The following is a 26,425-nucleotide window of genomic DNA, read 5'->3' as shown; positions in this document are numbered from 1 at the left end:
TAAAGTACATCATTTTCTTTAGAAATGTACAGTGAAAGTTGTCAAATCTAAAAAGTAAAGTACAGATACCACAAAAAACTACTTTAGTACTTTACAGTGGTTTTTGAGACGGGGAGTCAACAAAAGCTGCAATCACTAGGTATTTTGTAGCAAATTAAATATATTTTATACATAAGCTCTTTTTTTTTTAACCAAAACTGACAACTGTGTTCATTTGCATGACAATTAATTGTGACCCAAAATTCCATAATTGTCCCATCTAGTTGGTTTCTCTGACCTTGGGGATATGTTAAGCCCCCCAACGTTCTGTATTGTTCAGTTGAATTTATAATTAAAAGAGTACAGTTTGCTATGACATCTGTGGTCATGTCTATCCTTCAAACTTAACACTAGTCTTAGGCCTATAAATCAAGGGTTGCTTCATTAATTTAAATCAATGTACATTTTACAGGCAGAGGCTGTCAGAGGAAGTGTGATAACGGAAGAATCTCAATTGTCCCCTCTGACCTTCTCCAATGGGTTTTGAGAAGGAAGGGAGGAGAATGGACATCAGGAGTATCCAATTGAGATTGTCCCTGTGTTGTCAATGTTAGGATGAAAATTGGATGTTCATCATTGATTAGTAATGCCTGACCGGTGACTATAAAATCCTGTCTGTCATCTGAACTAATTGAGATGGTAGTTGCCTGTCAAGATTAAAGTTACGATTTATAGAGCTCCTGTATGTCTGGTCTTAGACTTCATATAGTTTACGCTACACTCTCTGATCCCTCCAAACAGGGCTTAACAATTACATTTGAACAAAAACATTCTGGCTCTGACTGGCAGTGCCAAGTTGTCCTATTACATTTACCTGCCTCAATATTTTCACATCTCCGGTAGAGGGGGCGCAATGCTTTTTATTAGATACAGTAGAAATTACTTTGCAACGTTAAAGAGACAAAAACCTTTGACGCGGATGTAACCTGTAAAGATAGCACCACCTCCCGATCCTTTTGTTACCCTGTGATACCCTGGTAATTTGTACATAAGTGTACTGATTTCAGGGAGAAGTTGCTTCTTCAGACTCACCATCACTTCTGACGGGACCCTCCGGAGGAAAATAATCAATTCAATATTGATACACACCCAACTAAAAAGTAATTTTACAGGTAAATTGCAATCCTATCGAATGCAAATGAAACCGTACATTGCATAGCCTAACGTTACATGCACTACTCCAAATTAGGTTGCATGTCATTATGATCCTAATCTACATTTGATCTGTTGCGCATTGTTCAGGAGACGTTAAATCATTTATTACAAATTGTTATAATCGGAAATTGGTTTTGTTTATAATCGCTGCATCAGACATTCGCACCATGTCGGAATTGACCGTTTCTATTCTAGGCCAATTTATGTATTTGACAGGGACAATGCACATTAATTAACATTTAATGTGCCAGATTTAGCCAGTTTGGTAGTTTTCATCTGTAGTCCCTGGGAAGATAGTTGGCTATCTAGCCTGTGGTTTATCTTGTAACTCAAACGTTACTACGTGGGGCGATTAGTGTTAAAATATGTTATGTTGATAACGCTAGATACGACACCAATAGGATATAATGATTTATTAAACGTTAAAGTACTTACATTATTAACAAGAGCTAAACGCGGAATGGGGATGTACTTTCAGAGAAAACATGAAACTGATAGGGTGATTCAGAAGGTAGCTGGAGGGGGATTTGAACCTTTGCCAATAAAAAAGTGAATGCAACCTGGTCTCAGAGCATTTCGTATCATTCAGTAAGTACATTTGAGACACTCCATTTAGTTATCTTATGGTAAGTATTAATTTGTGGATGTCGCACGGTTAGGGGAAGGATTAGCTCTAATGATAAGTTGTTGCCAATTAGCTAAAAAAAAGTAGTAAGTAATTAGCAAAAATGCTAAAGTTGTCTTTGAGATTCAAACAGATGTTCACATTGTTATACACCCAACCAACCACCCTCCCTCCTTATGATTTTCCCTTAAGTAACATTCTGTCTCATGTAACCATACCAAATGGAACATATCATACTAAATGGGGTGTCCTGGATTTACTTTTACTATGTTACATCTAGTCTATGAGACCAGGCTGTGCTCCCAATGGAGATGTTTGTACTTGCCTAACAATTACTCTCCTGATGTAATTATTTTTCTTAACAACATACACCAACTGATGGTGCAATAAAGACGCTTTACAATTGGTTTTCACTCTGCACGCATGCACACACACACACACAGCCAATTATTCTGTAGTCAAGTTCACTGTTGTAATTATGGAGGAGAATGGCAGAGACATAGCTGTGTGATTTACTAGTGTCTGCATCCCAGCTGACCCACTATTTGGGACAACCTTAATACATACAGTACCTACTTTTTCAGACACTGGATACGCAATATCGATATGCCAGCATCAGCTCCTTGAGCATTAGGCATTGTGGTATTACTGTAAGTTTGCCACAGGTCATGCCATGGAATTTGAACATGATTTTCCAAGCATTTCCTGTTTTCAATGAAGGGACATCGTGCAAAGGGGATGTTGCTCTATCCAGCTTAGGAAAATAGTTAAATAGTAATAGAATGTGCTGAATTCTTCATTAAGGAAGTTTTGCTATACAGGTCATAATGCCAATTTTCAAATAGTAATGGCAATTATAATGTATGCACCATATAATGTTATAATCAGCATATAATCATATTTTATATAATTTCATGATAATATAACATAAAACGGACAGAGCTATGAATTTGGTTTGTGAGAATCATGTCCATGCTGACACAGATCTCAACTTAGTGCCTTGCTCAGCATGTGTTAGAAAGTGAGTACTGGCCATGGGAATGTCACAGGAAGGTTGTGGACTACCATTTGGGAAACATAAAGAAAACTGGACCAAATTAGATATATTCTGCAAACATTTTGCCAATGTATACAGACATTTCTGGAACATTCTGAGACGCAACATGTTCACAAGGACACTTACTTGAAAAACACATTTTCTCACTCAATCTTTTTCTCAATGTCGCAGGGACGTCACAATGCTACGGATTTACTTGTGCTTGAGTGTTGTTGTCAACGTGGCCGTCTCGCAGGAGGCTGAGGAACCCATCTCATACACGGCAAGTGCCACTCTCACAACCTCCACATGCATACACTGCAGTGCATGCTGCAACAAAAAAATTAGCACCAAAAGACGCAGCTCCTTACCAAAAAAAACAGGCTTCCGTTCAACAGTTGTGGCAACTCTTTGGTAAATTTTCCGCAAGTTTGTGCCAAGCGCAAATTTTCAGTTTTGTGGCAAACTGGCGTCAAATTTGCAGTGACTTGTGGAACTTCTGGAAAACTTCTGGAAAACAATTCTAGAAAGCTTGTAGCGAACATCTATTGAACATATGAATATACCAATTAGTTCAGATTTTTGGTTACTTTCTGTATTAACAACATTTAATGCAGTGTTGGGGAGTAGTGAACTACATGTACACTGAACAAAACTATAAACGCAACATGTAGCAATTTCTTCCATTTTACTGAGCTACAGTTCATATAAGTAAATCAGTCAGTTGAAATCAATTCATTAGGCCCTAATCTATGGATTTCACATGACTGGGACTACAGATATGATTATGTTGGTCATACACACCTTAAAAAAAGGTAGGGGCGTGGATCAGAAAACCCGTCAGCATCTGGTGTGACCACCATTTGCCTCATGTAGTTCGACACATCTCCTTAGCATAGAGTTGATCAGGGTGTTGATTGTGGCCTGTTGAATGTTCTCCCACTCTACTGCAATGGCTGTGCAAAGTTGCTGGATATTGGCGGGAACTGGAACACGCTGTCATACACATCGATCCAGAGCCACTCCGACATTGATCGTCCTAATATTAATGTATTTCTTCATTCCATTCTTTTACTTTTAGATTTGTGTATTGTTGTGAATTGTTAGATACTACTGCACTGTTGGAGCTAGGAACACAAGCACAAACACCCTCAATAACATCTGCTAAATATGTGTATGTGACCAATATAATTGATTTGAGAGCATCCCAAACATGCTCAATGGGTGGGTGACATGTCTGGTGAGTGTGCAGGCCATGGAAGAACTGGGCCATTTTCAACTTTCAAGAATTGTGTACAGATCCTTGCAATATCATTCTGAAACATGAGGCGATGGCAGCGTATGAATGACACAACAATGGGCCTCAGGATCTCATCACAGTGTCTCTGTGCATTCAAATTGCCATCGATAAAATGCAATTGTGTTTGTTGTCCATAGCTTATTCCTGCCCATACCATAACCCCACTGCCACCATTGGGCATTCTGTTCACAATGTTGACATCAGCAAACTGCTCGCCCATATGACGCCATCTGCCTGGTACAGTTGATACCGGGATTCAGCCGTGAAGAGCACACTTCTCCAGCATGCCAGTGGCAATCGAAGGTGAGCATTTGCCCACTGAAGTTAGTTATGACACCGAACTGCAGTCAGGTCAAGACCCTGGTGAGGATGAGGAGCAGGAAGATGAGCTTCCCTGAGACGGATTCTGACAGTTTGTGCAGAAATTCTTCTGTTGTGCAAACCGACAGTTTCATCAGCTGTCTAGGTGGCTGGTCTCAGACGATCCCGCAGGTTAAGAAGTCGGATGTGGAGTTCCTGGGCTGGTGTGGTTACACGGGTCTGCGATTGTGATGCCGATTGGATGAACTGCCAAATTCTCTCAAACGGCTTATGGTAGAGAAATTAACATTCCATTTTCTGGCAATAGCTCTGGTGGACATTCCTGCAGTCAGCATGCCAATTGCATGCTCCCACAAAACAAAATCTGTGGCATTGTGTTGTGTGGAAAAACTGCACATTTTAGTGGCCTTTTATTGTCCTCAGCACAAGGTGCTCGCTTCGCGTTCCTAGGAAACTATGCAGTTTTTTGTTTTTTTACGTGTTATTTCTTACATTGGTACCCCAGGTCATCTTAGGTTTCATTACATACAGTCGAGAAGAACTACTGAACATAAGAGCAGCGTCAACTCACCATCAGTACGACCAAGAATATGACTTTCGCGAAGCGGACCCTGTGTTCTGCCTTTCACCCAGGACAACGGAATGGATCCCAGCCGGCGTTCCCAAAAAACGACTTCGAAAAAGGGGAAAACGAAGCGGTCTTCTGGTCAGACTCCGGAGACGGGCACATCGTGCACCACTCCCTAGCATTCTCCTCGCCAATGTCCAGTCTCTTGACAACAAGGTTGATGAAATCCAAGCAAGGGTAGCATTCCAGAGGGACATCAGAGACTGTAACGTTCTTTGCTTCACGGAAACATGGCTCACTGGAGAGACGCTATCGGAGACGGTGCAGCCAGCTGGTTTCTCCACGCATCGCGCCGACAGAAACAAACATCTTTCTGGTAAGAAGAGGGGCGGGGGCGTATGCTTTATGGTTAACGTGACGTGGTGTGGCCAAAACAACATACAGGAACTCAAGTCCTTCTGTTCACCTGATTTAGAATTCCTCACAATCAAATGTAGACCGCATTATCTACCAAGGGAATTCTCTTCGATTATAATCACAGCCGTATATATTCCCCCCCAAGCAGACACATCGATGGCTCTGAACGAACTTTATTTGACTCTTTGCAAACTGGAATCCATATATTCGGAGGCTGCATTCATTGTAGCTGGGGATTTTAACAAGGCTAATCTGAAAACAAGACTCCCTAAATTTTATCAGCATATCGATTGCGCAACCAGGGCGGGAAAAACCTTGGATCATTGCTATTCCAACTTCCGCGACGCATATAAGGCCCTGCCCCGCCCTCCTTTCGGAAAAGCAAAAAAACTAAAACAAGAAGCTCCCGCGCTGAGGTCTGTTCAACGCTGGTCCGACCAATCTGATTCCACACTCCAAGACTGCTTCCATCACGTGGACTGGGATATGTTCCGTATTGCGTCAGACGACAACATTGACGAATACGCTGACTCGGTGTGCGAGTTCATTAGAACGTGCGTTGAAGATGTCGTTCCCATAGCAACGATTAAAACATTCCCAAACCAGAAACCGTGGATTGATGGCAGCATTCGCGTGAAACTGAAAGCGCGAACCACTGCTTTTAATCAGGGCAAGGTGACTGGAAACATGACCAAATACAAACAGTGTAACTATTCCCTCCGCAAGGCAATCAAACAAGCTAAGCGTCAGTATAGAGACAAAGTAGAATCTCAATTCAACGGCTCAGACACAAGAGGTATGTGGCAGGGTCTACAGTCAATCACGGATTACAAAAAGAGAACCAGCACCGTCACGGACCAGGATGTCTTGCTCCCAGGCAGACTAAATAACTTTTTTGCCCGCTTTGAGGACAATACAGTGCCACTGACACTGCCCGCAACTAAAACATGCGGACTCTCCTTCACTGCAGCCGAAGTGAGGAAAACATTTAAACGTGTCAACCCTCGCAAGGCTGCAGGCCCTGACGGCATCCCCAGCCGCGCCCTCAGAGCATGCGCAGACCAGCTGGCTGGTGTGTTTACGGACATATTCAATCAATCCCTATCCCAGTCTGTTGTTCCCACATGCTTCAAGAGGGCCACCATTGTTCCTGTTCCCAAGAAAGCTAAGGTAACTGAGCTAAACGACTAGCACTCACTTCCATCATCATGAAGTGCTTTGAGAGACTAGTCAAGGACCATATCACCTCCACCCTACCTGACACCCTAGACCCACTCCAATTTGCTTACCCCCCAAATAGGCCCAAATAGGTCCACAGACAACGACGAGACGGCCTACAGGGAGGAGGTGAGGGCCCTCGGAGTGTGGTGTCAGGAAAATTTACCTCACACTCAACGTCAACAAAACTAAGGAGATGATTGTGGACTTCAGGAAACAGCAGAGGGAACACCCCCCTATCCACATCGATGGAACAGTAGTAGAGAGGGTAGTAAGTTTTAAGTTCCTCGGCGTACACATCACAGACAAACTGAATTGGTCCACCCACACAGACAGCATCGTGAAGAAGGCGCAGCAGCGCCTCTTCAACCTCAGGAGGCTGAAGAAATTCGGCTTATCACCAAAAGCACTCAAACTTCTACAGATGCACAATCGAGAGCATCCTGTCGGGCTGTATCGCCGCCTGATACGGCAACTGCTCCGCCCACAACCGTAAGGCTCTCCAGAGGGTAGTGAGGTCTGCACAACGCATCACCGGGGGCAAACTACCTGCCCTCCAGGACACCTACACCACCCGATGTCACAGGAAGGCCATAAAGATCATCAAGGACAGCAACCAGCCGAGCCACTGCCTGTTCACCCCGCTATCATCCAGAAGGCGAGGTCAGTACAGGTGCATCAAAGCTGGGACCGAGAGACTGAAAAACAGCTTCTATCTCAAGGCCATCAGACTGTTAAACAGCCACCACTAACATTGAGTGGCTGCTGCCAACACACTGACTCAACTCCAGCCACTTTAATAATGGGAATTGATGGGAAATGATGTAAAATATATCACTAGCCACTTTAAACAATGCTCCCTAATATAATGTTCCCTACATTATTAATCTCATATGTATACGTATATACTGTACTCTATATCATCTACTGCATCCTTATGTAATACATGTATCACTAGCCACTTTAACTATGCCACTTTGTTTACATACTCATCTCATATGTATATACTGCACTCAATACCATCTACTGTATCTTGCCTATGCCGCTCTGTACCATCACTCATTCATATATCTTTATGTACATATTCTTTATCCCCTTACACTTGTGTCTATAAGGTAGTAGTTTTGGAATTGTTAGCTAGATTACTTGTTGGTTATTACTGCATTGTCGGAAATAGAAGCACAAGCATTTCGCTACACTCGCACTAACATCTGCTAACCATGTGTATGTGACAAATAAAATTTGATTTGATTTGATTTGTAATGATCATGCTTAATCAGCTTCTTGATATGCCACGCCTGCCAGGTGGATTAATTATCTTGCAAAGGAGAAATGCTTACTAACAGGGATGTAAAGAAATTTGTGAACAATTTGAGATAAATACATTTTTGTGCACAAGGAACATTTCTGAGATCTTTTATTTCAGCTCATGAAACATGGGACCAACACTTTACATGTTACATTTATATTTTTGTTCAGCATATTTCAACTAGTAATTTAACTACATTTTCCAGTAGCTTGGTGGTAGTTGAGATACATTCAAATCTAGGTAGTTTACCAGGTAGTGGTGCAGCTAACTACTGGAATTACACAATACTTTGTTTGCAAAAATGTTATAAATTATGGGTGAAGTAGGCAATCATTTACTTTATTTTTCGGGCATGAAACCTGCCCAATTCTCACTTAAAACATGGTCTATTAAACACAAAAACCTTCTGTTAAGATATGACCCCAACGTGATCTGTTCTTGCAATTTGTGATCTATGACATTTCAGATTTACATGATCATTTTTTCACGAGGTAGTTTAAATGCAGTGAACTACTTTTTCAAAGTAACTTTAGGTAGCCCTTTACACTCGTACTTGTATACGGGTTGGAAATGGCAGGTTTGGACACTGACAAGAGTGTAAATTTGAAAACAGTGGCTGTACAGTACAACGTTACTGTAGAGCCACAGATGGCGCCGATAGAGATGGCAGCTTCGCTTCTAGTCCGGGAAGAACTATTGGAAGAACTATTGGGAAGAACTATTGGATATCAGAGAGACATCAACTTACCAGCACAACCAGCACTACGACCAGGAATACAATTTTCCCAAAGCGGATTCTTTGTCTGTGTCACAAACTTCAAAATGAGCAGCGTGCATTGAGTTCCACATCTTTTTAATACAAAGTGGAACAAAACTTACAACGACCGTGAAGTCGTAGTGCCCACACACACTAACACAAACAATATCCCACAAACACAGGTGGGAAAAATAGCTACTTAAGTATGATCCCCAATTAGAGACAACGATTACCAGCTGCCTCTAATTGGGAATCATACAAAACACCAACATAGAAAATATAAACTAGAACACAACATAGAAATATTAAACTAGAATACCCCCTAGTCACGCCCTGACCTACTACACCATAGAGAAACAAGGGCTCTCTATGGTTAGGGCGTGACAGTCTGCACCTCCCAGGGCATTTGAACTGATTCCAGAGGCTGACCCAAAACAACGCTGCCAGAGGAGACGGTGCCGGAGCGCTCTTCTAGTGAGGCTTTGGATGTGCGCACACCACCCACTGCTTCCGAGTATATTACTCGCTAATGTCCAGTCCCTAGTTAACAAAGTTGACGAAATCAGGGTAAGAGTTGCTTTCCAAAGAGATATCTAGGATTGTAACATACTCTGTTTCACGGAAACATGGCTAGCTGGGGACATGCCGTCGGAGTCCATACAGCCAACGGGATTTTCAGTGCATCACGCTGACAGGAATAAACATCTCTCTGGTAATAAGAAGCGCCGGGGTGTATGTTTCATGATTAATGACTTATGGTGTAATTGTAACAACATACAGGAACTCAAGTCCTTTTATTCACCTGACCTAGAATTTCTCACAATCAAATGCCGACCGAATTATCTCCCAAGAGAACTATCCTCGGTTATCCGTCACAGCCGTGTATATCCCCCCGCAAGCGGATACCAAGACGGCCATCAAGGAAGTTCACTGGACTTTATGCTAACTGGAAACCATATATCCTGAGGCTGCATTTATTTATTGTAGCTGTGGAATTTAACAAAGCTAATTTGAGAAAAAGGCTACCTAAATTCTATCAGCATATCGATTGCTGTACACTAGTGAGTAACACATACGAAAATTGCTACTCTAACTTCTGCGATGCATACAAGGCTCTCCCCCTCCCCCTTTTTGGCAAATCTGACCATGACTCCATCTTGTTGCTTCCCTCCTATAGGCAGAAACTAAAACAGGAAGTGCCCGTGCTTAGGTCTATCCAACCCTGGTCTGCCCAATCGAATTCCAAGGTTCAAGATTGCTTTGATCACGTGGACTGGGATATGTTCCCGGGTAGCCTCAGATAATAACATTGACGTACAGTGGGGGGAAAAGTATTTAGTCAGCCACCAATTGTGCAAATTCTCCCACTTAAAAAGATGAGAGAGGCCTGTAATTTTCATCATAGGTACACTTCAACTATGACAGACAAAATGAGAAAATAAATCCAGAAAATCACATTGTAGGATTTTTAATTAATTTATTTGCAAATTATGGTGGAAAATCAGGATCAGGAGCGAACCAGTCACCACTGCGAAGGTGCTGGAACCTGTCGTTCCAGCTGAGGTGCGGGAGCTTGGCAACCTAGAGATCCGGAGAGAGAGCATACGTGACAGTACTCCCTCCCCGGCACATTCAGCTTCAGCCGCAGGACGCCAAGTACAGGGATAATCCCGGGGATTAGGAGAGGACTGGTCGCCTCCGCTGAGGCACAGAAACCTGACGAACCGGCTGAGGCGGGAGAGCCTGGTGAGCCAGCTGAGACCTCCAGGCACGGGAGCCCGTCGAGGCACGGGAGCCCGTCGAGGCACGGGAGCCCGTCGAGCCCGCTGAGGCAAGGGAGCCCGTCGAGCCCGCTGAGGCACGGGAGCCCGTCGAGCCCGCTGAGGCACGGGAAGCCGTCGAGCGCGTTGAGGCGGGGGAAGCCATCGAGCCCGCTGAGGCAGGGGAACCCGTCGAACCCACCGAGGCATGGGAATCTGACAAACCGGCTAAGGCCTCCCAGGTAGCTCCGGTTCTGACACCCGGACCCGACATCACCTCCCCAAAAAATTATTGATCCCTGATGCTTCACTTTGGTGAGGCGTCATTCTGTAACGATGTGCGCTGAGAGTCGGGAAGCAAGTTCAGGGAGTGAGTGAGTGAGTTAATCAATAAACGAAACATAATACAAAGCACAGTCATGAAACTGAAACAGGAACATTGACGCCTGGGGAAGGAATCAAAGGGAGGGACATATATAGGGGAGGTAATCAAGGAGGTGATGGAGTCCAGGTGAGTGTCATAATCCACATAACGATGGTGACAGGTGTGCGCCATAACGAGCAGCCTGGTGACCTAGAGGCCGGACAGGGAGCACATGTGACACCACAAAGATATTTCCAGGGTGTTGATGCATCCTCTTCCGACAGGACGGGTATGGGCAGGGGATCCATCTGCAAAAGTTAAGTTTTGCTCTGATCAAGTCAGTTCATATTGAGCTGGTCAAGTCAGCTCATATTGCTTGTTGCTACTTTAACTTAGCTGTTGTGCTAGCTAACATGGTACTGAACAGTGACGCTAGCATATTGACATTTGTTATTACAAGACAGCAAGTCTTTACCTAAAAATGTGTTTAGGCAAATCATTAGTTAGCTAGCTAGCTACCACATTAATTGTGCAAAAATATGATAGCTATCTAGCTAAGCGCTAGCCACTAGCTGAGGACTAGCCAGTCTGTGGCACTGACAGTTTGCAACAACATGTGTTTCACTCTATCCCATAAAACTGCTAAACAGGCATCAATTAGCTAACATGATTTATGTTTATTAGGATGTTTAATTAATAAATTAGACACTCACTGTACAACTTCAGTAGGTAGATCACTTGGTTTGCATTTCCAATAGATTTGTCTTCTCCCACCGACTGGTCATCAAAGCTTACTGGTCTTGGAACTACTTCTGGTTTGCCACTAATAAATATTGTTGCCACAAGTTTGCCACAGATTAAAATAGAATCTTGAGAGAATTGTTTGTCAGAAAACTCTGGCGAACTGTTTGCCACTAGTGGCAATACATATTATTGTTGCCTAAGGTTTGCTGCAGATTCACCACCAGTAGCCAACATTTGCAAAATTATGTCGCACAATACTTAATTTGCAGCAAATTAGCCACAAACGTATTTTTGTAATTAACAGCACAAGCAAGAGCCAGTACTGAAGGACAATATACGTTTTTCAAAGTGGTATTTCATTAAAGTCAAGGATGGGGTCAATTACATTTTTTAATTCAGGAAATGAAAATCGTCATTGTAAGCAAATGGACAATTTGCATTTCATGAAGTAAAATGTTAATTCACTTCCTGGATTGAAATGTGAGTTGACCCCAACCCTCATGTACCAAGTGAACGTTAATGAAAATTAACAGAGGGCTTGGAATGGACACTGATGGGGTGGGATAGCATTGGCATGTCTCCAGTGGAGGATGTCTCCTTCTCGACAAATGACTGTAGTTGAAGTTGTTGTTGTTGGAGCTGATGAATTATGGAGGTAATAACATGACTCTGGACTCATGGAGACTGGAGACAACACATGCCCGTGCACACACAGTGGCAAGTCCCATGACTCAGAAGAGAGCAAGCGAGGAGAGCAGACATTCCACCCTGGATGGCGACAGACTAAACACATTGTTTTGGTGTGAATTAGGGAGACACAGGTGTTCTTCAGGCTGACTCCTTAATTGCTGTCTGCCTGATTTCCTCATATATAGGCTCAAAGTGGCATAACAAAGGAGCATAAGACTACATATTTAATGAGATGTAGACTGTAAAGCTTCAGAGATATGTGATACGTATTTTGTAGATCAATTAATCAATCGATGAATCAATCAACCCCTCAATCAATCAACAAACCAATCAATTGAGGACCAGATACTTATCCTCCCTTATTTCTATTCCCAGTGCACAGATGGCTATACATTTGACATGGAACGACAAGAATGCAAAGGTAAGAGGTGCTTATCAACACTTTGTCAAATGTCCTTGTACGTTTCTGACTTAATGAATAGATTGATTAGTAGATTAATTGAATAGCACTATAGAAGAGATACGATCAGTTCTAGCAGACACTGTACTGTACACATACCATACAGTATGTGTACACCAAGCATTTTGATGGTGGAGGTGGGGGTTTTCCTGGTACACTCATGCTGACTTGGTGGTGTTACACTCCGACCAGACCTGTGTTCAAATACTATTTGTTTTTTTCCAACCTGGAGTGACAGGTGGGTGGGATTAGCACTTTTGGGGCTATTCCACTGGTGTCATTGCGCCAGGCAAGCTCAATCAAGCGCAGCTTAAGTAGTTGAAAGAAAATAAGCCGTGGCTTACTATATGAACCCAGGTCTGTCTCTGAATGCAGTCCTCCCTTTTTCAGACATCAACGAGTGTACCACGGTGCCCGACGCCTGCAAGGGCGGCATGAGGTGCATCAACCATTTCGGAGGCTACTTCTGCCTACCCCAGAATGCCCAGATCATCGTCAGTAATGGTGACGACGAGCCCACCGTGGCCCCTCTGGTGGAGGAACAGCGTCCTCTGGCACCCGCCCCTGCTCTGCCTGTCCGACGGGTCATCCAGAGCCCCTTCCAAAGCCAGGGCACCATGCAGTGTGCCGCAGGGTTTGTGGTGGACGAGCTCAACTACTGCCGTGGTAAGAGTAAGCCCACGCAACTTAACTTGGGCGTGTTTATTAGGATTAGGGCACGCTATAGTAAAATACAAATACCCTGATTCGTTATGGAAGTGTCCAGCATCATTTTAATCCTACATACAAAGATTCCATCACTCCCTGATGAATGTAATTTGAAGTATATAGGAATGGATCTGCCAAACAGTTTTTGACCAGAGGTTGATTCTTATAAGTGGACTGTAGTGCAGTGCAGTTATACAAACTCAGTACTGAGGCTACAGTACTCAGCATTGCAGGAGCCCCAATTTGAATGAGCAATCCCAGCAGGCAGATTTCCCTCTGGAGTACTACCGATGCTAGTTTATGAACAGATATTGAGGCTAAAGATAGCCATCACATATTGTCATTCAGTCAATTCAGGATTCATTCCAATTGGAATTCATTCAAATTGATTGCAGTCCCTTTTTAAGTTTAGAGCACTTTGTATGAAAACAGTTCTAGTGAAATTCCTTACTGGCACCGAAGATCTTACACTACATGTAGTCCTATTTTGTTAAGCCAATAACACAGTATATGAACAGTTTATGTGCTGTCTGCAGGTTATGAAGATGCATTGTGTTTGATCTGTAAAGTGTGGAACCACTTAACTTCCATTTAACCCTTTGCTCTCTTTCTTTGGATGATGGATTTGCAGCCGTCATTAAAGAATGTCCTCATTTGTCTCTGTGTGCGTGTGCATGCGTGTGCATGCATGTGTGTGTGGGTGCGTGTGTGTGTACATGCGTGTGGGTGCGTCCTCCAATCTCCTGTTGGCAAACGGTGCAAGATTTTAGTCAAGTTGCAACATGCCAAATCCGGCAGTAGAGGGAAACAATTGCTGTTACATAAACCATTGAATCAACATGGGGCGACAGCCAAGCCGAGCTCAGGGAAGGAAGGAGATGGTCGCCAACAACACATTCCTGAAACATATTTTTTTCTCATTTAATCATATTGTTTCTTTCATCAGAGGGACTGTCCTTAAGTTGGAGTGATTCACAAACTTAAGGCAGACAGATTAGTGGTATGTACTGTACAGTATTATACAGTGTCAGATACAAAATCAAAATGATGCAACATCTCCAAAGAAAATGGCTTTAGTCATTTGCATTGATACTTTTCCAGTTTGTCATCACAGTCAAAACATACACTGTTACCAAGAAAGTTATTGCAGTGTCTTGTTCTTACAACTGGTAAACATTTGCCACATGCTGCCTGCGAGTCTGGTAACTAATGCTAATAAGACCGTGGCACTTAAAACCATTAATAAAAGTTCACAGGGCGGGATTTAACTCCAGCCTTAATTCTTTAATGTTTACAGATCTGGAAAGGTTTGAGCAGTGTAGTGGTATAGCTTCATCAAAATGCTTCCACCTTCCAGATAGGCAAACATTGAAGGGTTAGGGCCAAGAGGAAGGCATAGGGAGGGAATTAGGATTAGAGGCCGTGCTATTATTATGTTGCACTGCTGAAGAAAGCAGGGCTGTGTGCATTAGGACTTACAGTAGCAAAAACGTTTTGCAATAGAAAACGAAAACAAGTATTTTTTATTGGGTAAGATCAGATAGTACCTCTCCATTTCACTCTGTTTCCGAAAGTTTTTTCCCACTACGTGCCTACTGAACACAGGATTCCTTTTCCAGGAAATGTGGGCATAAATAAACACTTTTGAATTGACCTCAGCATTTGATCTGTGGAGACAAACTTAAAATGAGTTCCTAAAAATGAGTGGCCAGTAAGATTGCTTTTAGGTAACAATATCCCTGAGAGCCTGAGTATTCTACTGTTCAATCAATACATTGACTGTAAGGTTCAATAGAAACTCATTATTGAAGTGCCAAAGAGGAGACAACCAGCAGACACTGACTAGAGCCATCCCACATCTCATCCACCTCAGACATGGACAGATGGGTCCACCAAAAAAGTGGTCACAACATCACTGCATGTGCTTACTTATGGGCTTTAGTCTTTAGCATTTGATTTGGTCTGCGGCATATTCTTTCAGAAGCTTGGTTCCCTTGTTTACTCTCTTTCGTAATTTCAAAGGAAGAGCTGTTGCCCTTCTCAAAACAGTAGTTTCTCATCCTGGATGTGTACATATTTGAAGTGGTGGGTGGGGGGCTTCCCTCAGTAGTCCCCTTGCAATGAAGCATTTTGAACCTGACACCTTGACGGAATGAGAATATATAGGGGTGCTTGGCACAGCATTCTTGCAAAGACAGGGGTCTTTGTAAACCAAGCTTTTTGTATGAAATGTTCTGGGGGCGGGTGGGGGATATGTACAATATGTGCATGCACTCTGTAGTGCGGTTGTATTTCAACGTTGTAGTTTTATCCAATTCTGGCAAGAAGTACTATATTTTAAGGTGTCATGTTCTTTGCACTCGTATTTCTGGCACAGTGTGTTAATTACACTTATGCTACATCAAACTCAAGTTTGATTTCAGGATTGGTTCACCTCTGTCAGCATGTCAACTTGTCACTGGTCTTAATTTCTAGGGAAAAAAGGTTGCAGGGTGACAGTATCCAGTATCGTCACTTTTTCCCCTCATATATGCTGAGTGGAGGCCAGCTTTGATCATTAGAGCTATTCACCTCCCAATCCCACCAGCCAAAAGCAGGGTCAGCCGGGCTTTGTTAACTGGGAGTGTTTGTGTGTGTGTGTGTGTGTGTGTGTGTGTGTGTGTGGTTGAAAGGGGAACTTGTTTCCACAGACTTCCAGCCTCCAGGATGACATAATTCTCACCTTGTGTCCATCACTGTCGTCACAAAATTAGTTACATCAGCAGGGTAAGAGTAGGCTGGTCTCAGATCCCTGTAGAGAGCCTCCTGGATGTACTCCTTCAATAGCCTTGGTTTCAACCACCGACAGTGGGTAGACAGTGAACAGAGTCTGCTAGCAGGACAATGGCACAGTCCCAGGGGCTATGAATAGGGAGAGAGGTAGCACAGGTCTTGGAGATAACCTCCCGGAGATCCTGGTTACCTCCAGGATGTTGGCCTGGAGGGCAACCACAGGACTCTCAACCAACATGGAATCACAGGGTAAGGGAAAGCAGGTCTTCCGATATCTGGGTGCCCAGGCGTTGATCTCCAACCTCGACCAGGAGATGGTGGGGTCGTGACGTTGGAGCCACGAGAGGCCGAGGATGACTTTGTGTACTGGTGCCTTGATGATGAGGAAGGGAAGGATTTCTCGGTGCAGGGGTCCCATGGTGATGATGAGTGGTGCTGTGATGTGATGTGTCTGATTGTCCCAGTTCCCAGTGGTTGACTATGCAGTGCTTAAACCGGAAAAGGAGAGGAGAGGTGATGTTCAGGGAGGAGGCGAGGGCCTTATCAAATCAAATCAAATGTTATTTGTCACATACACATGGTTAGCAGATGTTAATGCGAGTGTAGCTTGTGCTTCTAGTTCCGACCATACAGTAATATCTAACAAGTAATCTAACCTAACAATTTCACAACAACTACCTTATACACACAAGTGTAAAGGAATGAATAAGAATATGTACATAAAAATATATGAATGAGTGATGGCCGAACAGCATAGGCAAGATGCAGCAGTGGTATAGAGTACAGTATATACATATGAGGTGAGTAATGTAGGGTATGTAGACATTATATAAAGTGGCATTGTTTAAAGTGGCTAGTGATACATTTATTACATACATTTTTCCATTATTAAAGTGGCTAGAGTTGAGTCAGTATGTTGGCAGCTGCCACTCAATGTTAGTGATGGCTGTTTAACAGTCTGATGGCCTTGAGATAGAAGCTGTTTTTCAGTCTCTCGGCTTTGATGCACCTGTACTGACCTCACCTTCTGGATGATAGCGGGGTGAACAGGCAGTGGGGGGGTTGTTGTCCTTGATGATCTTTTCGGCCTTCTTGTGAAGGCGGTGTAGGTGTCCTGAAGGGCAGGTAGTTTGCCCCCGGTGATGCGTTGTGCAGACCTCACTACCTTCTGGAGAGCCTTACGGTTATGGGCAGAGCAGTTGCCGTACCAGGCGGTGATACAGCCCGACAGGATGCTCTCGATTGTGCATCTGTAAAAGTTTGTGAGTGTTTTGTGACAAGCCAAATTTCATCAGCCTCCAGAGGTCTGCGCCTTCTTCACCCCGCTGTCTGTGTGGGTGGACCATTTCAGTTTTTCCGTGATGTGTACGCCGAGGAACTTAAAACTTTCCACCCTCTCCACTACTGTCCCGTCGATGTGGATAGGGGGCTGCTCCCTCTTCTGTTTCCTGATGTCCACGATCATCTCCTTTGTTTTGTTGACATTGAGTGTGAGGTTATTTTCCTGACACCACACTCCGAGGGCCCTCGCCTCCTCCCTGTAGGCCGTCTCGTCGTTGTTGGTAATCAAGCCTGCCACTGTAGTGTCGTCTGCAATGATATTCCCCATGGCACCGGAGTCCACTAGAGCTGTAAGGACAAAATGAGGGACAGCCAGCCAGTGAAATTGAAACCAGAACAGGTTTGGTGGAAAGTGATGACGATGGAATACTCACGCCTACCCCAGGAGACGGATGGTCACGGGACTGTCTCTCTGCCCTTGTGGACCCCTGGTTGGGATCCACCGAAGCTGGTGCCCCTCCTGACCACAATAGGGACAGAGCCCAAACTCTGCGTGGAGGTGTGTGGACCCTACATCCATGGGTTCAGGCTCTGTCTCAGGATGGCCAAATAAGGAAGGTAGGAGGCGATGGCGGTTTTGACTCTCCCGAAGAAGTTTATCCAGACGGATGGCCATCAGGATGACCGTATCCAAGGAGAGGTTGTCGTATCGACACGCCAGCTCCTTCTGGAACTCTTCGCACAGTCCTCTTATGAATAAGGTGCAGAGTACTGGCTCATTCCATCCACTGGAGGCTGCCACAGTCCGGAAGGTGAGGGCGTACTCCGCAGCGGTCTGGGCACCCTGCCAGAGTTGGAGTAGGCGCTCACCTCCCTCTCTGCCCTCCGTTGGATGATCGAAGACCGCCCTGAACAGAGCCATGAACCTTTCATAGGAACCCCTCACCTCTCTCCCAGGCGGCCGTAGCCCACTCCATCACCCGTCCAGTCAACAGGGAAATGACTGTGGCAACCTTGGACCTCTCAGGGCTCCTGTCTGATGGGCGAAATAAAGGAGCACTGGAGTAGGAAGCCACTGCATTTAGACAAAGTTCCTTCATATTTGTACAGGCGGGACAATCGGGCATCGCTGACCTGGGTGGACTGCTGGATGGGCTGGGGACTGGCTCGCTGGGACAGCTCGTGGTAGAGGGTCCTTCACTAGTTGGAGGTGATGCCCCTCGGATGATGTTGAGCCGTACCCAATTGGTTGTGGGGTTGGTGGATTAGGTGTCCCTGTTCGCCGACTCTCTGGAGATGTCTGGATTTTCTGCTGTTTCCATTTGTTGAGGCACTATTCTGTAGCATATATGCAGGGAGTCAGGAAGCAAGTGCATTTGGTTAGTTTAAGAATGAAGACCATGAAGATATACAAAATAAGAATGGGCATGAAAAACTAAAACCTGTTACATGAGTTGACGCTGGAGAGACGAAGCAGGTACGGGGAGTAACATTTAACAAATAACAGACATAGAACGAGACAGGAACAGCGTCAGCATACAGAAGACAAAAACAATCAATGCAGCCGTGGAGAACAGAGCTGGGGAACTGACAAATATAGGGGAGGAAATAAACAGGTGATAAATGAGTCCAGGTGAGTCCAATAACGCTGATGCGCATGACGAGGGAAGGCAGGTGTGCGTGATGGCAGGTGTGCGTGATGGTAGGAGTGCGTGATGCAAGGCAATCTGGCGCCCTCAAGCGCCAGAGGGAGGGAAGAGCGGGAGGGAAGAGCGGGAGCAGACTTGACAAAACCAATACAGCCTGAAGACTGAAGCTTCTGAGGGCTAGATAAAGGGGAAGTAATCAAGGTACTGATGAAGTCCAGGTGTGCATAACGATCGGGAGCAGGTGTGCGTAATGATGGTTGCCAGAAGTGCGTAAGGTGGGTTGCCAGGACCAGTGGTTAGTAGACCGGCGACATTGACCACCGACGCGGGAGAGCGGGAGTAGGCGTGACAACTTTCCTGAGCATGTCTGTGTCAACCAAGGAGAATAAATCCATAGTGCCTTTGCATGGTAGGCACATATCATCAAACTTCTCATCAGGTCTTGCTTGACTGATACCAAGCCTAATGTTTTTTATCTTATCTCTCATCACATTTAGATGTGGAGAAAAGTTAAAATAATTTTGCGGGGGTAGGATTTATCAGCCATCAATGGTCAAGAAGAGCGATCTCAAATTATTCTGGTTATTAGTGATCAAGTTAGAAAAATGAGCACGTCTAGCATTTCTAATTGCCTTGTTATACAGTATGGGTCAAGTTGTTCTCTCAGAATATCATAATGGACCTGAAATTTTGACTTTTTCCACTTCCGCTCTGCCTTTCTGCAATTTTTCTTTTAATTTATTAGTCCCTCCTTGTCTTGCAGATGTGAACGAGTGTGAGGGGAGCAACCCCTGTCAGCACCAGTGCTACAACATCATGGGCTCCTTCATCTGCCAGTGTGAGCAGGGTTATGAGCTAGCCTCTAACCAAGCCTCCTGCCAAGGTACTGCAAGTCAATATTAGGAAGGTATTCCTAATGTTTGGTAATCTCTGTGTATATTTATCAGTACCTTAAGTATACTGATACAATTTCACAATCCCCCCACTCACACCTAATATTTTCTTTCCTGAGAAGTTTGTCAGCCTTCTCCTCTTTAAGGATTGACTTTGTAATATTTATATATTCGTAGATATCGACGAATGCGCCTTCTCGAGTTACATGTGCCAGTGGCAGTGCGTGAATCAGCCTGGAGGATATGTCTGTGCCTGTCCCGAGGGATACCAGCTCCAAGGCAACCGAATGTGCCAAGGTAAATAGGCCTGTTTCAACTAGTATAATATCTAGCCCTCTCTTACACCAGCAGCAAGTCGTACGTCATAATAATGAATCTCAATACCTGTTTACCTGAATCCCCAATGATAACTCATTGGCTTTAGGCCTAGATTTTTACTTGTATCTTGGTTAAAGTCAGTATTGACTTCATTAACAAACAGTACATGAGATAGAAATTATAGTTTCACATTTAGTTTTAAGCTACGCATTGCTTGTTTACAAAGACCTCAAGACAGTTGCACTAAGCTCAATCTATCTTCAGCTATTTTCTTATTGAAATTACCATTGACTACATTTTCTCTCCATTAACAGACATAGATGAGTGTGAAACAGGAAACAACTGCCGCGAGGACGAGATGTGTTGGAACTACTTTGGCGGTTTCCGCTGCTACCCCAGGAACCCTTGCCATGAGCCCTATGTGAAGACAGGAGAGGGGTGAGTACGGTCCGGTGAAATGCATGATGATAATCACATGATGAGTAACCTTGACTGGGACCTGAAGTCTTTGCGGGCTAACACAGTATTGTGGGGTGAAGGAGACCCAGATTCAAATCCAGTTGGTTACATAGTATACATAGTATGGACCCTTAAATTACCACATAGAGTGGCTGCATGACCTTTATTTGCTGACGGGATGATGTTTTGGGCTGGGGATGCTGTCAACGGAGGGGGGTATTTTTCTCTGCTCTGCTGACAAGTATTTTTCTACCTCATACAGGAGTAATAAAGGCCTAGTGCACTAATTTGGTTATTATTATTCATTTTTTATTAGTATTTATTTTTTAAATTGTGATTTATCAGGGGGTGCTGCAGCACCCTCAGCACCCCTACTTCCCGCGGCTATGGGTAGGCCTGATCACCGACAATGAGAGCCTATAGGGAAGAGGTCAACGACCTGGCAGTGCGGTGTCAGGACAACAACCTCAACGTCTGCAAGACAAAGGAACTGATCGTGGAAACAAATGGCTGAGCATGCCTCCATTCACATCGACGAGGCTGTTGTTGAGCGTGTCAAGAGCTTCAAGTTCCTCGGTGTCCACATCACTAAGGATCCACACACACCAACAGTCTTGAAGAGGGCACAGCAATGCCTCTTCTTCCTCAGGAGGCTGAAAAGATTTTGCCATAGGCCCTCAGATCCTCAATGTTCTACAGCTGCACCATTGAGAGCATCTTGACTAGCTGCATCACTGCTTGGTATAGCAACTTCTTGGCATCTGACCGCATGGCGCTACAGAGGGTAATGCGTACAGCCCAGTACATCACTGGGGCCAAGGTCCATGCCATCCTGGACCTCTATACCAGGCGGTGTCAGAGGAAGTCCCATTTCTAGGGCCTATCTGCATTGACCCTTTTTGCACTAACTTTTTTGACTCATCACATACAGTGCCATCAGAAAGTATTCACACCCCTTGACTTTTTCCACAATTTGTTGTGTTAGAACCAGAATTTAAAATTGATTTAAATTGAGACTTTTGGATCAATGGCTTACACACAATAACCCCATAATGTCAAAGTGGAATTGTTTTTCCAGATTTTAGTAAATTAATTACAAATAAAACTATTCAATGCCTTTGTTATGGCAAGCTTAAATACTGTATGTTCAGGAGTAAAAATGTGCAAGTCACGTAGTAAGTTGCATGGACTCACTCTATATGCAATAATAGTGTTTAACATGATTTTTGAATGGGTACCTCATCTCTGTATCCCACATATACAACTGTCTGTAAGGTCCCTCAGTCGAGCAGTGAATTTCAAACATAGATTCAACCACAAAGACCAGGGAGGTTTTCCTATTGGTAGATGGATAAAATTTAAATTAAAATGCAGACATTTAATATCCCTTTGAGCATGGTGAAGTTATTCATTACACTTTGGATGGTGTATCAGTACACCCAGTCACTACAAAGATACAGGCGTGCTTCCTAACTCAGTTGCCGCCAAAGGTGCTTTTACAAAGTATTGACTCGGGGGGGTGAATACGTGTGTAAATGAGATATTTCTGTATTTCATTTTCAATAAATTTGCAAACATTTCTAAAAACATGTTTTCACTTTGTCATTATGGGGTATTTGGGTGTAGATGGGTGAGAGAGAAAAAAATATTTAATCAATTTTGAATTCAGGCTGTAAAACAACGAACTGTGGAATAAGTCAATGGGTATGAATACTTTCTGAAGGCCCTGTACACTGCTGCTAATGTTGATTATTTATCCCGTTGCCTTGTCACATTATTCCTAGTTATATGTACATATCTACCTCCGTTACCTCGTACCCCAGCACATTGACTCGGTACTACCTGTGTATATAGCCAAGTCATTGCGTGTTTATTATTACTTTTATTAACTTGTGTTATTACTTTTCCATTATTTCTCTATTTCCTTTCTCTCTGCATAGTTGGGAGGTAATAAGTTCACTGTTACTCTACACCTGTTGTTTATGAAGCATGTGACAAATAACATTTGATTTGACTTTGAGGATTCCTTTCCCCGTGCACTAAACAACCTTACGTGTTACTTCATGCCAAAAAAACTTTACGCACTTGCTGCTCTCCCCTGCTCCCTCACTCAGCCTTTTATTCTCACTTGGCCTATACCTCCGAGGGATCAAACCATTCAAACCATTAGGAGGATATGATTGACTGTTACGATAAACTAGGAGTGGTGGGTGGAATCAGGCGCAGAGAGCAGGGTTCAGTAGATTGTCAAATTTATTCACCGGCGCAACAAAACGGTCACGCCAACACACAGGGCGCATACAATTTACCAGCCCAAACAACAGGACCAAAATAGTCCAGAGAATAAAGACACGAAAAAAACACCATCCAACAGAGTAACAAAAAACAAGCCTGCACAAATACCCAGCGGGCCTAGTGCCCTTAAATAGCCTACAAACAAACACTAACACAAAACAGGTGTACCCAATTACCCAATAACCAGAAACAAACGGAAAGGGAATCGATGGCAGCTAATAGGCCGGCGACGACGACCGCCGAGCACCGCCCGAACAGGAAGAGGCACCATCTTCGGCGAGGTTCGTGACATCGACATGACGTATAAACTAATTTAGGTTAAGGTTAAGATTACATAATTGCAAATATAAGCAGGAGGCAGCCAGGCAGTGTAAGTGTTTTTTCCCCCCTGCTTTTCAGTCAGTATCTAGGCTACAACATAAGTTACACACATTGGTGGGGAGTTACAGACAGCATGGACCACATGGATAAAAGTGTCAGCTAAAATTACCTCATAGCTAAAACAATATGTATTAAAGTGCTAAAATGACCATTTACACAAAACCACATCAATAAAAGTGCTAGCTAAAAAAAACACATACTGTAGACAAAGCCACAAGGACGAGATTGATAAAGTGTCTGCTAAAATGACCACATAGCTAAAAACCACATAGGCCACATGTATAAAAGTATCTGCTAACATGACCACATCCAATGGTTCTCTCTGTCTCTGCATGTCTGTAGGCGTTGCAGCTGCCAGTCGCCCACAATGTGCAGAGGCCTGCCGCCGTCCATCGTCTACAAGTACATGAGCATCTCGTCGGAGCGCTCCGTCCCAGCCGACATCTTCCAGATCCAGGCCACGAGCGTCTACCCTAACATGCACAACACCTTCAGGGTCAAGTCTGGCAACGAGGGAGGGGAGTTCTTCCTCAGGGTGAGCCCAGAGATGTTTCAGTCACTCACCAGGCATTAACATTACCATCATGTCAGATGGTGTCAGCATTTGTCACTTGCTTTTCTACCTAAGTGGTCGCGTAATTGAATGATCTCTCATCTACTGTGTTATTTAAACACTTATTTGAAGTAGGGGGTGGTTTCAGATGTTCTGGTTGCCCTTTGCTATTTAGGGAATATCGTGTGAGACAGTCCCTTTAATTAAATCATCTTTTGACTTCCCCTCATTGCGATCCCTTACCCTTAAATGGATAGCTCACACACATTTCCCACATACATCATTTATTATTGGATATCTAGAAAGTAGTTTGAAGCAAATATTCTAATATTTGCACCAAAAATTATACAAATTTTACCAGCAGTGGTGTGTTTCCATCAAACTGACTTCTTGCGACTAAAAAGCTGTGCGTAATGACGTAGTGCACATAAAAAGGTACTTAATTTACAGAATAAAAAACTGTTCAATATGTTTCCATCCCACTTTTAACTTTGTCGATTAGTTTTGGCACAAAAAGTCTGCGATAAACAGCAAATGTGCTTTGTTCCAGCCAACAGCTGTACATAGTGCAGAGGATACATGATGAGATTATGGATAAGCGCAATATCAGTTTTATATGTCAATTGGCAGCCAAGCACCGATAATCATGTCACCAGCATACAAATTAAGACCCTCAATATTTATTGGAAAGGAGCATCAAGTTCACTGTGAACTTTCACCACTCTGTAAAATGTATCATTACTTATTTAATCTGTAGCCTAATAAACTGCATTTTTTCCCCCCCAAGTTGTAGTAGAAGGACCATACAACATAGCACCGTGTGACTGCAAGTTTACTGTGACAAATGCGCAAAAAAGTGTTTACACTGCCATTTGCTATTTATCTATTTCACAGACAAAAAAATGATCCACCCTAGTCTAGCGTATTTTGTTCTATCAACATTTTAGGAATGTTTATTGACAATTGCTTGTTTTTATCCAACAAGTGTAAAATAATGGTAGTGATAGAACCCTTGTTAGCATCCTCAGAACATGCTAACCTAAATAATCCCTTTAACCTACCAGCGCTCCAGTAACGTCAGCGCCATGCTGGTGATGACCAAGCCGCTGACTGGACCGCGGGAGCACGTGGTCGACCTGGAGATGGTCACCCACAACAATGCCCTCAACTACCGCTCCAGCTCTCTGCTCCGGCTCACCATCATCGTGGGACCCTATGCCTTCTAAGTTCCAGTTATAAATTGCTCTTAGGCACTGATCTTAGATCAGTTTACCTGTCCCCATATCTCATATTATCCATTAGTGGATAAAATGCAAAACTACTCAGCCCTCTTACTCCCTGCCAGACCCTCACAAGGCCTAACACTCTCTGTACTGCTTGGATTTAATAGAGATATCCACATACTCCATGCAAGGGTTTCCCATTCCTGGTCCTTGTCCTGTTTTGGCCAGTTTTCATTCAAATTGATGGCTGTATAAATTGTGATTGAATGTATATTGTCTAATCTGCTGGTTGAGCACTGTACTGGGTGAAATTGTTTTGTTTTAGCTCAACGTGTCTATTCCTTTCTTAGAGAAGGAACCATTGGATAATTGCAGTGAAAACCAACACACACACACAGAGCACATACTGTAGGAGCAGGAGGGTGAAATAGCCAGGCCACAAAATAGTCATTTTATGCATCACTAGCTAACGATAACATTGTAAGAGCCTAACGTGACTTAAATTGAACACAAGTCCTTCTTATTCATCCGTTGCTAAATGTATGTATTGCAAAGTAGTAGGAGTTCTCATTACATTGAAATATTTGTGAAATCTCAACCTTAGTCTAGTCAAGATGTGTTTTCCTGCAGAGAAATTACCAGTGTTTGAAATCACACTTGCCCTTTATTATCTTTTACCATAGTTGCCAAGTGAGGTTCACAATCACATCGTTATCCCCTTTAAAGATCACTGATTTTGTTTGTTTGGAGAGCTTTTCACTTATGTAGTTGAAAAGAAATGTACAGTAATGCAATGTGATGTCACTATAAATACCAATTGTCTTTGAAAAGAGTTTGTTTCAGTTTTCTTGAAGAGAGATAATCTCTTGGACGGACTTCGAGTTTCTGACCAAATTACGTGAGATTTTAGTTCTGGGTTAACCGAGATTAGAAGAGAGACAAAGGTACCTAAAACAGTCAAGCTTATTGGTGAAGTGTGATTTATTGGGTTACAATTGTAGTGCGAGGACAGTGATAGAACCGTTTGCAATGTGTTGTAATCTAATGGCATCCTTAACAAATGGAAATGTATGATCACGTCAACCCCCATCGGAGAGTTGCTCGGCAACCTCTGCCCGTTGGGAATAAAG

General features: G+C 43.5%; 1 protein-coding gene across 2 annotated transcripts; it reads left to right on the top strand.

Moving 5' to 3' along the window:
• Positions 1 to 940: 940 nt before the first annotated feature.
• LOC115103986 (EGF-containing fibulin-like extracellular matrix protein 1) lies at positions 941 to 26,125 on the top strand. 2 transcript variants are annotated; one of them, XM_065006391.1, is made up of 9 exons: positions 941 to 1,139; positions 3,048 to 3,138; positions 12,679 to 12,724; positions 13,154 to 13,429; positions 19,937 to 20,056; positions 20,244 to 20,363; positions 20,699 to 20,822; positions 23,862 to 24,054; positions 25,137 to 26,125. In XM_065006391.1, the coding sequence occupies exons 2-9, from the start codon at positions 3,058 to 3,060 to the stop codon at positions 25,296 to 25,298; spliced, it is 1,122 nt and encodes a 373-aa protein (XP_064862463.1). In that variant the 5' UTR covers positions 941 to 1,139; positions 3,048 to 3,057; the 3' UTR covers positions 25,299 to 26,125. The 2 variants fall into 2 exon arrangements, with proteins under 2 accessions (XP_064862463.1, XP_029480948.1); XM_029625088.2 differs by having other exon boundaries at positions 941 to 1,151.
• The last annotated feature ends 300 nt before the right edge of the window (positions 26,126 to 26,425 follow it).

Source organism: Oncorhynchus nerka, linkage group LG21 (assembly GCF_034236695.1).
Source record: "Oncorhynchus nerka isolate Pitt River linkage group LG21, Oner_Uvic_2.0, whole genome shotgun sequence".
Lineage (NCBI taxonomy): Eukaryota > Metazoa > Chordata > Actinopteri > Salmoniformes > Salmonidae > Oncorhynchus > Oncorhynchus nerka.
Note: the sequence above shows the minus strand (reverse complement) of the source record. Positions and strands in the feature narration are given on the sequence as shown.

What these genes read in the sequence shown, in the direction of transcription:
- LOC115103986 (XM_065006391.1), top strand. Translation starts at nt 3,058, where the DNA reads ATGCTACGGATTTACTTGTGCTTGAGTGTTGTTGTCAACGTGGCCGTC. An exon ending in AGGAACCCATCTCATACACG is followed by an intron (nt 3,139 to 12,678) that starts GCAAGTGCCACT and finishes TTCTATTCCCAG; the next exon opens with TGCACAGATGGCTATACATT. An exon ending in TAACCAAGCCTCCTGCCAAG is followed by an intron (nt 20,057 to 20,243) that starts GTACTGCAAGTC and finishes ATATATTCGTAG; the next exon opens with ATATCGACGAATGCGCCTTC.